Consider the following 13,595-nt stretch of genomic DNA (forward strand, 5'->3'; position numbering starts at 1 on the left):
TTAAAAATAATTTTTAAAATCAAATACTATGTTGCCTATCAAATTAGCAAAGAATTAAAGTTACTCTGTTATGGCAAGGAATAAGCATTTCCATTTAAAATTAAAATTTAAAAATCCAAAAGTTTAAAAAGTTAAACACATATTTTTGATTACTAGTAAATTTTAACTTTTTTCAAGTATTATCTACTTGTGCATACTTTTTGTGAATTTTCTGCTTGGGTTCTTCGCTTATTTACTATTTTGATTCTTGTGTTTTCTGTTTTGTTTTTTCACTAGTAGGATAATGGGCCTCATGTCACCCATAATCCCACAGACTCACCCAGATTTATTCACACGGTAATAGTTGCAGTATTCTCAAAAGCAGCAAACAAAAGTCCCAGAAAATAAATAAATAAATGAATGAATGAATGAATGAATGAATAAATAAATAAATAAATTTCAAGTCTGTATTTGTGTTTTATTGTTTATTGTTCCATTAGCCAAACAAATTGTGAAGGCAAGTTTAGATAGAGGTGTGGTTAAATGGACTTCGACTCATTGGAAGGAGTTGCAAGGTCTTAAGGTGAAGAGTGTGATATTAAAAGGCATGAGAATTTGGGGTGTTTTAGGTTTTTATGAGTTTTGTATATTAGGTATATTAACTTTTATTTATCACTATTTATTAAAAATATTTAAAATTTATGGTGATTTTTGACACAGAGGGTTTTTTGTTTTGTTTTGTTTTTTGTTTTTTGTTTTTTTACTTTTTCCATAGTCAAATCTAGCTATCTTTTTCTTATAGGCCCTGTCTAAAAAATTGAATGATACGCACAATGAACTTAATGACATAAAACAGAAGGTCCAAGATACTAATTTGGAGGTTAACAAGCTGAAGAATATATTAAAATCTGAAGTATGTATATAGTTTTTTCCTCTTTGCTCTATTTCCTAATAGAGTTTGCTAAACTTATTGATCATAGGAACCAACTGAGTCAAGTCTTTCCTTAATACATAGCATATTTTTGTGTTGACAATGATGGGTTGTATGTTTACTGTATATGTAAATGTCATTGTAAATGTGACCATATATTTAGAATGACACCAATGTCCAGAAAGATAACTCAAGAATATGTCACGTTTAGTTTGCCACTCAGCCATTCTAGATAAGTAGAATCCTGCTAAATAGGTGAAGGAAAAAAGACAAAATTCACTTATATTTGAAAAATGGTAGTTTTCAGTGTATAAACCTTTGACAAAAGAGGCTCCACCAGATTTGGTAGCAGATCAGAATTGATCGCCCTGTTATGGGGCCATCTATTTCTTAGGACCTGAGAATATATGACTCTGCTCTATAATTCTCTGTTAGTAATCATTTGACCAAACATTTGTAGCATACATCAGACAATACCAAATAAATCTGGGTATATGGGTGGCAACGCTGGAATAGACAGCTTGACCAAGGATATTAGGTTAGCCCATTTGGTAAAATATTATCTAAAATGCGGTAGTTGGGGGGGGCAAGATGGTGGAAGAATAAAGGACCTGGTTTCATCTAGTCCCTTTAATTTAGCTAGATAACTGTCAAAGCATTCTGAACACCTACGAATTCAACCTGAGATGTAAGAAAAGAATTGCTGGAATTCTACAAATAGAAAAACAACCATTTTTTGCAAGAAGTGGTGTGGAGAAGTGAATCTGAGGAGATGTAATATAGTATGATAAACAGTGGGGAGAGGGAGCCGCTATAAATCAGCTATTGTAAAGTGATATATCCCCAGAGTGCAAAATCAGGAGTTTTAGAAGTCTGCCCCACTGAGAGATGTCCCTGCCTGAAAGGTGCTCAGGTGGCAAAGTGGGGCAGAATCCTAGATGGGATAGTGTGGTTTCGGGATCCCTGGGGTCACAGAAAGAACAGGGATGCCTGAGCTAGCATAGTTCCCAAGCACTGGAGCAGGGTGGCTATGGTCAGTGAGCCCGGGAGTGGGCTTGCAGCTTGGTTTGCCATAAACCACAAACCTGCTGTCTATGCAGGGGCCCTGCAGGCCTATGGCAGGAGGATTGTTGTGGGTGCATAGAGCAGGAGTCTGCAGAGTTTGGCACTCTGAAAAGTGAAGATTGCCTTTCCCTGAGGTTTTAAGAAAGAGAGGGGGCCACCATCTTTCAGCTCCAGGGCTGGAGATCAGCACACTGCCATTTTTTATTTTCGTCCTCTGAAGTAGTACAGAAAGCCTCCAGGGAATGAAAGCTACATAGAAGAACCCAAAGCAGCTTACACTGAGCCTGGCCCCTTGGCAAAGGGTGGTACAACTCTAACCAGGAAAAGACTCCTGAAAATCAGCACAGCAAGTCCCTCCACAAGATGACCAGCTATATAGCATTAGGAGAATATCAAGTTTACCAAGCACACAGAATTGCAAAACTCCAGCACTAGTGGAAAATATTATATAGAATTTGAGGGCTCATTTTCATTATTCTTTTATCTTTCAATTTTAAAAATTTCCCCTTTTCAACTATTTCCTTATTTTATCAACTCTGTTTCTAAGTTATTTTTTAACATGAATTTTTAATATTTAACATTTTTACATTTATATTTTATAGATATATTCATTTCTGGTTTCCTTTCATTGTATTAAATTTTATTTTTGTTTATATATAAGTTTTGCTTTCTTTACAATTTTGAGATTTAGTATCTTCTAACAAACAGACCCCAGTACACCCAGGACAAAGTGGATCACCCTGTTTTGTCCACCTGGGATTCTATATTCTCTTTTTTCACCCTTTTTTTCTTTTTCTTTCCTTTTTTGGATTCTGACCTCTTTGGATATGTCTACTGTGGTTGATTTTGTTTTGTTTTGTTCTGTTCTCTTGTTCGTCCATTCTTCTGTGGGCAAAATAACTAGTAAGAATTCAAAACAAAGGAAAGAACCAGAGGTAATACTTTCTGCCACATATCTAAGTGATATGGATATAAATAAAATGTCAGATCTGGAATTCAGAATAATGATTGTAAAGTTATTAGCTGGGTTTGAAAAAAGCATGAAAGACACTAGAGAATCTCTTTGTGCAGAAATAAAATCTAATCAGGCCAAAGTTAAAAATTCTCTAACTGGGATGTAGACTAAGTTGGATGCTCTAACAGTTAGAGTAAATGAGGTAGAAGAGAGAGCCAGTGACATAGAAGACAAAATAATGGAAAGGAAGGAAGCTGATGAAAGAGAGAAAAACAACTAATGGACCATGAGGGGAGACTTCAAAAAATCAGCAATACCATAAAGTGAATCAATATTAGAATAATTGGGGTCCTAGAGGAAGAAGAAAGAGAGAGAGAAAGACGGACAGAAGGTAAATTTAGCAAATCATAGCTGAGAACTTCCCTAATCTGGAGAAGGAAACAGGCATTCAAGTCCAAGAGGTAGAGGGAATGCCCCCCAAAATCAATAAAAATAGATCAATACCCCAACATATAATAGTGAAGCTTGCAGATTTCAGAGAAAATCCTGAAAGCAGCTTGAGGCAGGAACTCCTTAACCTACAATATTAGAAACAGTAGACTGGCAGCAGACCTATCTACAGAGACCTGGCAGGTCAGAAAGGGCTGGCGTAATATATTCAGGGCAATAAATGAGAAAAACATGCAGCAAAGAATATCTTATCCAGCAAGGCTGTCATTCAGAATAGAAGGAAAGATAAAGAGCTATAAGGACAAACAGAAAATCAAGAAATTTGTGATCACTAAACCAGTCTTGCAAGAAATATTAAAGGGGATCCTGTAAGTGAAGAGAGAGCCCAAAAGTAACATAGACTAGAAAGAAACAGACAATCTACAGAAAGGATTTACAGGTAATACAATGGCAATAAATTCATATCTTTCAATAGTTACTCTGAATGTAAATGGGCTAAATGCTCCAATCAAAAGACACACGGTATCAGATTAGATAAAAAAAGAAGACCCATCCATATACTGTATACTTAAAGACATCCAAATACTTAAAGACATCTCCAGATTGAAAGTGAGGGGGTGGCATTGATCATGCCAGTGGGCATCAAAAGAAAGCTGAGGTAGCAATTCTCACATTAGACAAATTAGATTTAAATCAAAGACCATAGTAAGGAATGAAGAGGACTACTTCATCATACCTAAAGGGTCTATCCAACAAGAAGATCTAACAAATATAAATATTTATGCTTCTAATTTAGGAACAGCCAATCCCATAAACCAATTAATAACCAAATTAAAGAAGCACATTAATAATAATACAATATTATTAGGAGACTTCAAAACCCCACTCATAGCAACAAACAGATCATCTAAGCAGAAGATCAACAAGGAAATTTGAATTTTTTTTTTTTAATGGACAGAGCATTTCATCCTAAAGCTGCAGAATACACATTCTTCTGGAGTGCACATGGAACATTCTCCAGAATAGATCACATACTGGGTCACAAATCAGGTCTCAGCAGGTACCAAAAGATTGGGATTATTTCTTGCATATTTTCCAACCACAATGCTTTGAAACTTGAACTTAATCACAAGATGAAATTTGGAAGGAACTCAAACACTTGGAGGTTAAAGAGCATCCTACTAAAGAATAAATGGGTGAACCAGAAAATTAAAGAGTACTTAAAAAATTTCATGGAAACAAATTAAAATGAAACTACAACTGTTCAAAACCTTTGGGATTTAGCAAAGGTGGTCCTAAGAAGGAAGTACCTAGCAATATAAGCTTTTCTCAAGAAATTAGAGAAGTCTCAAGTACACAAGCCAACCTTACACCTAAAGGAGCTCATGAAAGAACAGCAAATAGAACCTAAACCAAGTCAGAGAAGAAAAACAATAAGAATTAGAGCAGAAATCAAGGAAATAGAAACCAAAAGACTAGTAGAACAGATCAGTGAAACTAGAAGCTGGTTCTTTGAAAGAATTAATAAGATCGATAAACCCCTAGCCAGATCTACCAAAAAGAAAAGAGAAAAGACCCAAATAAAATCATGAATGAAAGAGGAGAGATCATGATCAACACCAAGGAAATATAATGAATATATGAGCAACTATATGCCAACAAATTAGGCAATCTGGAAGAAATGGACACAATCCTGGAAACATATGAACTACCAAAACTGAAACAGAAAGAAATAGAAAACCTGAACAGACTGATAACCAGCAAAGATATTGAAGCAGTAGTCAAAAATCTCCTAGCAAACAAGAGTCCAGGGCTGCAGGGCTTCCCAGGGAAATTCTACCAAACATTTTAAAAAGAACTAATACCTATTCCTCTGAAGTGGTTTCAAAAAATCAAATTGGAAGAAAAACTTTCATACTCATTCTATGAGGCCAGCATTACCTTGATCTCAAAACCAGAGGAAGGCCCCACCAGAAAGGAGAATTACAGACCAATATCCCTGATGAACATGGATGCAAAAATTCTCACCAAGCTACTAAACAGTAGGCTCCAAGAGTACATTAAATGGATTATTCACCATAACCAAGTGGGATTTATTCCTGGGATGCAAAGGTGGTTCAGTATTCACAAATCAATCAACATGAAATCATCACATTAATAAAAGAAGGGATAAGAGCAATATGACCCACTTAGTTGATGCAGAAAAAGCATTTGACAAAATACAGCATGCTTTCTTGATATAAATTTTCCGTGATGTAGGGTTAGAGGGAACATACCTCATTATCACAAAAGCCATATATGAAAAGCCCACAGCAAATATTCTCAGTGGGGAAAAACTGAACGATTTTCCCCTAAGGTCAGGAACGTGACATGGATGCCCACTCTCACCACTGTTGTTCAGTATAGTATTGGAAATCTTAGCTTCAGCAATCAGAAATAAAAGGCATCCAAACTGGCAAAGAAGTCAAACATTCACTCTTCACAGATGACATGATACTCTATTTGGAAAACCCAAAAGACTCCACCAAAAAACTGCTAGAACTGATACAGGAATTCAGCAAAGTCATAATCCTATGACTATATATATATTTTTTTATTTTTCAATGCACAGAAATCTGTTGCATTTCTATGCCCTAACAATAAAGCAGCAGAAAGAGAAATCAAGGAATTGATCCTGTTCACAATTGCACCAAAAATCATAAGATACCTCAGAATAAACCTAACCAAACAGTTAAAAGATCCGTACTCTGAAAACTATAGAATACTCGTGAAAGATATTGAGGAAGACACACAAAAAATAGAAAAACATTCCATGCTCATGGATTGGAAGAATAAATATTGTAAAAATGTCTATGCTACCTAGAGCAATCTACACATTTAATGCAATCCCTATCAAAAAACCATTAACTTTTTTCAATGAAATGGAACAAATAATCCTAAAATTTTTGTGGAACCAGAAAAGACCCTGAATAGCCTGAGGAATGTTGAAAAAGAAAACCAAAGTTGGCGGTATCACAATTCCAGCTCTATTACAAAGCTGTAATCATCAAGACTGTATGGTACTGGCACAAAAACAGACACAGAGATGAATGGAACAGAATAGAGAGCCCAGAAATGGACCCTCAACTCCACAATCAACTAATCTTCAACAAAGCAGGAAAGAATGACCAATGGAAAAAGTCTCTTCAACAATGGTGTTGGGAAAATTGGACAGCCACGTGCAGAAGAATGAAACTGAACCATTCCCTTAAACCACATACAAAAATAGACACAAAATGGATGAAAAACCTCAATGTGAGACAGGAATCCATCAAAATCCTTGAGGAGAACACAGATAGCACAGCAACCTCTTTGACGTCAGCCGCAGCAGCTTCTTCCTAGAAACATCACCAAAGGCAAGGGATGCAAGGGCAAAAATGAACTTCATCAAGACTTCATCAAGATAAAAAGCTTTTGCACAGCAAAGGAAACAGTCAACAAAACCAAAAGACAGCTGAACGAATGGGAGAAGATATTTGCAAATGACATATCAAATAAAGGGCTAGTATCCAAAATCTGTAAAGAACTTATCAAACTCAACACCCAGAGAAAAATATTCCAATCAAGAAATGGGCAGAAGACATGAACAGACATTTCTGCAAAGAAGATATCCAAATGGCCAATAGACACATGAAAGTGTTCAACATCACTCAGCGTCAGGGAAATACAAACCAAAACCACAGTGAGATACTATCTCACACCAATCAGAATGGCTAAAATTAACAAGACAGGAAACAACAAATGTTGGTGAGGATGTGGAGAAAGGGAAACCCTCTTACAGTGTTGGTGGGAATGCAAACTGATACAGCCACTCTGGAAAACAGTATGGAGGTTCCTCATGAAGTTAAAAATAGAGCTACCCTGTAGGCCCACAATTACACTATGGGGCATTTACCCCAAAGATACAAATGTAGTAGTCTGAAGGGACACCTGCAGCCCAGTGTTCATTTCAGCATTTTCCACAATAGCCAAACTGTGGAAGGGGACAAGATGTCCATTGACAGGTGAATAAATAAAGATGATGTGGTATATCTGGAAAATTAGTATATATGGAATAAATGGAATATTTTTCAGCCATCAGAAAAGATGAATAGTTTCATTTACATCAATGTGGGTGGAACTGGAAAGTATTATGCTAAGCAAAATAAGTCAGAGAAAGACAATTATCATATGGTTTCACTCATATGTAGAATATAAGAAATAGCACAAAGGATCAGAAGGGAAGGGAGGGAAAACTGAATGGGAAGTCATCAGAGAGGGAGAACCACAAGAGACTCTTAACTATAGGACAAAAACTTACGGTAATTGTGTGGTAGGCAGTAAGGAGGGCATGTGTTGTGATGAGTGCTGGGTGTTATATGCAACTGATAGAAAAAACTGAATTCTACATCTGAAACTAATTATATACTATATGTTGGCTAATTAAATTTTTAAAATAAATTAAATACTGTAACTGGATTGATGACTATAATAGGTATAGTGTTCCCTACATATCACTCAGACTATTAATAGGAACTTTGCACCCCAAAACTGTTTTCCTTGTTTTATATAACATCTCATTTATTATCAGTCTGCAAACATTTCCTGAACATTTTTGATGTATATGAGACTGTTTAAAACCTTGAGAGAGGGGCTCCTGGGTGGCTCAGTGGGTTAAGTCGCTGCCTTCAGCTCAGATAATGATCCCAGGGTCCTGGGATTGAGCCCGTCATTGGGCTCCTTGCTCAGCCTGCCTTTCTCTCTGCCTGCCTCTCTCTTCGCCTCGCCTGCCTCTCTGACTGCTTGTGTGCTTTCTCCCCCTCTCTTTCTGACAAAGAAATATAATCTTAAAAAAAAAAGATTTTTTTAAAAAAACAAAAAACCAAAAACCTTGAGAGAGAAGAAATTCTGAGGACACCTAAACTGCAAGTAAGGCAGTAAGGCAGCAGCCTTACATTGGCAAAGCAGATGGTTTCCTACAAGTCTTGATTTTAAGGTGTCAACAACATAATACCATAAACAGTTGGAAGCTTCAGTGTCAGATAAGTCTGACCCCTCTTCTCACTAATAACATGGATTTAGATGGGCTGCTCAACTCTTCTGAGTCTCAGTGGCCCATCTGTAATTGGAAAGAAGGCCCAAGTGAGAAAGATAGACCTAACATAGTGAACCATTTAAGTATATTCTGGAAGAAGGTAGAATATAAATAAATGATTTCTTTTGATCACAGACCTGTACCCCTGGGGATAAAAATATATGTTTATAAAAAATAAAAAATTAAAAAAAAAAAAAAGAATATAAATAAATGAATATCTGAACATTTAATGTACTAAGCTTTCAGTACATTCATTTCAGTACATTCAGTACATTCAGTGTTAGACTTTTCTCCCTAGCCTGTCACATTACCTGAAATTCCACCATTAAGTACTGGGTCTTTTAGGTTGTGGAATTGTATTTTCAGACATCACACATAAGGCTGCTCTCAGCTGGTGGCATCCTAGTATGAGGGTTTTTTGGTTTTTGTTTTTGTTTTTTCAGGAAAAGAATGCTTTTTTTTTTTTATATTATGTTCAGCTAGCCCAAATATAGTACATCATTAGTTTTGTTTTTTTAATACTTTTTTTATTATGTTCAGTTAGCCAGCCCAGAGTCCATTAGTTTTTGATGTGGTGTTCAGCGATTCATTAGTTGCATGTAGCACCCAGTGCTTATCATAACACATGCCCTCTTTAATACCCATTACCCGGCTACCCCATCCCCTCACCCTCCTCCTTTCTGAAACCCTCAGTTTGTTTCCCAGAATCTAGAGTCTCATGCTTTATCTCCCTCTCTGATTTCTTCCCATTCAGTTTTCCCTCCCTTCCCCTATGGTCCTCTGTGCTATTCCTTATGTTCTACATATAAATGAAACCATATGATAATTGTCTTTCTCTGCTTGACTTATTTCACTCAGCATAATCTCTTCCAGTTCCATCCATGTTGAAGCAAATGATAGGTATTCATCCTTTCTGATGGCTGAGTAGTATTCTATTGTATATTTGAACCATATCTTCTTTACCTGTTTATCTGTTGAAGGACATCTTGTCTTCTTCCAGTTTGGCTATTGTGGGCATTGCTGCTGTGAACATTGGGGTACAGATGTCCCTTCCTTTCACTACATCTGTATCTTTGGGATAAATACCTAGTAGTGCAATTTCTGGGTCATAGGGTAGCTCTATTTTTTAATGTCTTGAGGCTAGTATGAGGGGTGGTTTTTTTGTTTTTTTGTTTTTTGTTTTTAAGATTTTACTTACTTGACAGACAGGGATCACAACTAGGCAGAGAGGCAGGCAGAGAGAGAGGAAGGGAAGCAGGCTTCTCGCTGAGCAGAGAGCCTGATGTGGGGCTTGATTCCAGCACCCTGGGATCCTGACCTGAGCCGAAGGCAGAGGCTTTAACCCACTGAGCCACCCAGGCACCCCTAGTATGAGGTTTTTAAAAGAGATTCATTTCACACAAAACTGTGTGGATCCAGCAGTCCCTTAAGAGAACAAACCATAGGTCCATTAAGAATTGTTGAATACTTGATTCATTCACTCATTCATTCAGTATGCTAGGTGCTGAGGTAGGTGCCAGACATGACAAACAGGAAAGAGAATGGCACCCCAATCAGTGCGAACAACAAGAGCAAAGGTGTAAGGCGGGAAAAGTGGGTTCTATAGCTCAAGGGGAGTGTGTAAGTGGGTAATAATGCAGGGGGAGAAGCACTTGTTTGAACTCTTGTTTTTAGGAACCTTTTGTTGCAACATGAGCACAGAAGTTATTTGAAGAATTGGCGTTTTAGAGAGATAGTTCTGGCAATGTTGGCAAGAATAAATGAGAAGGGTAACAAAATCACAAAGAGAGAGATCATTTAGCAGGGGCTATATCCATAATTCAGTCAGGTAGCACAAAGAATTCCAGCTGAGACAACCCCAGCTTTGCTGTGGGGGAGTATTGCAATGAGCCCAGTTTTAGATCAGAGGGAGCTGAGAGGTACAGGGATGGGGATAGCCCCAGAAAGTGGTAAACAGATCCTGAAAGAGGGAATTGGAGAATACCAAGGAATAGTTTCACTTTCTTTCAAATGTTGCCTGTCTTGGGCCCCCCACTGCTCTGGCTGCTTTGAGTGGGTACAAAAAAGAGAAAATAGGGTCTCTGGTTGCCCAGAGGGAGGTGCAGTCGGTATTTGGTGGCCAGAAGAGACATTTAATACCAATCATTTTTACCGCTTAAACTTAAACTTTGAACCATGTGACCTGGGAATCACAAAACTACATTTAATAAAAAGGATGGTTCATATTTTAGTCAGAAAACTAAATGTAGTGTTTAAAAAATGGTTTCTATCTTCAAGGAATTCAGATGTTAGTGGGAAGACTGGACATCCTCACCTAATAGTGTAAAGCAATAAGGCAGTGTTAAGAGATAGTGAGTACTACAGAAAGTTAAAGAGAGTGGAGATTAATAGGGATAACATTTAGTTTATGTATACTGTACTCTGTACCTCCGAGGTACACACTGTGTACACAACTGTTATTTTTAGTAGAATGATGGAAAACACATCAGATTTTTAGTGGCACCTTCAGAATATCTGAATCTTGAAAGCCAATGCAGTAGTATAGTATGTTAACTTATTTACTAACAGAATTGGCAAAGATCTTTTGCATTAGCTATAGGTAACCAAACCACAAGGTGGAGATATTAACTGAATTTCAACCAGGCTTGTGATTAATCATATTGGTAAAAACTTAAATCTGACTTGAAAGCCTTACTACAGTGAGACATTGCTTATTACAATTTGGTCACTTTATAGTTCTGATAGAGATATTCAGTGTTTATTAACAGGTTAGGAGAGAAAGAGACGTAGTTCCTTTTTAATTAATTACCAAAATTATAAATGACATTTTAAGAAGGAGTTGACCAAACTGTAATACTAAAATATGTTTTTAAAACTATCCTCATAATGATTACTCAATATAGTATGTCATTTGTGGAGCTGATTGTTTTCCTTTAGAAATAAGATGCCCGGGATGCCTGGGTGGTTCAGTTGGTTAAGCAGCTGCCTTCGGCTCAGGTGATGATCCCAGCGTCCTGGGATCGAGTCCCACATCGGGCTCCTTGCTCATCAGGGAGCCTGCTTCTCCCTCTGCCTCTGCCTGCCATTCTGTCTGCCTGTGCTCACTCTCTCTCTCTCTCTGATAAATAAAATCTTAAAAAAAAAAAAAAAAAGAAAGAAAGAAATAAGATGCCCTGGGGGCACTCCAGTGGCTCAATTTGGTTACATGACCAACTCTTGGTTTCTGCTCAGGTCATGAGCTCAGGGTTCTGAGATCAAGCCCTGAGTCAGGCTTGAAATTCTGTCTTTCCCTTTCCCTCTGCCCCCTCCCCTCACACACACACTCACACACACACACACACACACACACACTCCTCTCTCTCTCTCTCAAATAAATAAAATCTTAAAAAAGAGAGAGAGAAATAAGATTCCACTGTAGTCAGTCTGTCATGATAGACATTTTAAAGTTTTAAAAATGTGGTTCTATATCAAATGACCACTGTGACTGTATATTTATGAACAGTGTTTATTGGCATAGGTTTGGTATTTTACTTCTTAGTAATTTTGGGCAAATTAATAGGGTGGTGAATAAAAGTGAATCATAGAACTTAGTCCATGATGGAGAAAATTGAGGTTGGGGTAATGAATGAATGTCAGGCGTTGACAGGATATGTGCCAAACCAACAAAAATATCAGAAGCTGATGCCTGAGATATGTAAACAGTCAGAAGTTCTGTGACCAGTACAGCCTAGAAAAGCAGTCAAGAACAAGGGAATACACAGATACAAAAGGCAGAGACTCAAAAATCAGACCAACAAGTAGTAAGTAAACAGATATATAGGAAAAGGAGGCAATGAAGGATTTTGTTTGAACAAAAGCAAATAAATATAAATAAAGAACATATTCACCCAGGTTCTAAAGATAAGAGTAAACAGCTTAACTTTACTAGATGGATGAGTGTGACTCAGGAGCCAGGACAGATCCTGGTACCACTTCCTTTTCTTAATTACAAGATGTCTGACATTCTAAATTGAGTATGGATAGGATTCCTTGAGGTTATGTTATAAATCATACTGTAGCAAATAAATTTCCAATGACCTGGCAAATAATGTTTGATTTGCTCATATGTTGACCATTTTACATCTTTTGAAGTAATACCTAAGATTTGCTTTTTTAGGAATCTGAGAACCGGCAAATGATGGACCAACTCCGAAAAGCCAATGAAGATGCTGAAAACTGGGAAAATAAGGCCCGTCAAGCAGAAGCAGATAACAATACTCTCAAATTAGAACTTATCACTGCTGAGGCAGAGGGTAACAGATTAAAAGAAAAAGTAGATTCTCTCAACAGAGAGGTTGAGCAGGTAAGTTTGGGAAAATATACTTGTAGGACATTCTGCATCATTGTTAAAAGAGTTTTGTTTGACATTCTATAAATATATAAATAAACATTTAAATTATTTAAATATACTGTGAATTGTAGACTAACTATTCTCCTATATCCACTCTTGTTCTGCTTTAGTCTATTACCTGCCCTACAACTGGAATAATCTGGCATTTTAAAAAATTAGGAATTATTTCAAACATACTAAGAAAGTTTTAAAAAAAAGGTAATATAAATAGCACACATATACCCATCTCCCTAGTTGAAGGATACTAACATTTTCCCAAGTTTCTTCAAGACTCTCTGTTTGTGAAAAAAAACAAAACAAAACAAAACAAAATATTATGGATACAACAATTTATCCTTTCACCACCTCTCTCCCTAATGGTTGGCATGGATAACTTTCATCAGTTGTGTAACTCTTTGGTATGTGTTTATACTTTTTCTGCATATTTATTACCCATACGTTATGTATAATGTTGTTTTGTGTGATTTAAGTTTTTAAGTGATACTCTAGATATCCATTTGCATTTTGCCTTTTTTGTTCCATATTATATTTTGAAATTTATCCATTTTGATACCTACAGTATATATCCAAACAGTTGCATCTGTAGTCATTGTATAAATATTTTATTTTTAAAATTCATTCTGATATTAAAGGAAATTTAATTGTCTTCACATTTTCTATAATAAAATGCTGCAGCATACATTCTTTTACATTTCTTCTTGGGTGTATATTT

General features: G+C 36.6%; 1 protein-coding gene across 1 annotated transcript in view; it reads left to right on the forward strand.

The window, feature by feature from the left end:
- The window catches only part of TSGA10 (testis specific 10), a 75,383-nt gene extending 62,476 nt beyond the window's left edge, over positions 1-12,907 (forward strand). The window contains exons 14-15 of the mRNA XM_059407647.1: positions 782-892; positions 12,650-12,907. Of these exons, the coding sequence (XP_059263630.1) occupies positions 782-892; positions 12,650-12,907 (369 nt within the window). The remainder of the gene's footprint in view (positions 1-781; positions 893-12,649) is intronic.
- Positions 12,908-13,595: the final 688 nt, after the last annotated feature.

This window comes from Mustela nigripes, chromosome 7 (assembly GCF_022355385.1).
Source record: "Mustela nigripes isolate SB6536 chromosome 7, MUSNIG.SB6536, whole genome shotgun sequence".
NCBI lineage: Eukaryota > Metazoa > Chordata > Mammalia > Carnivora > Mustelidae > Mustela > Mustela nigripes.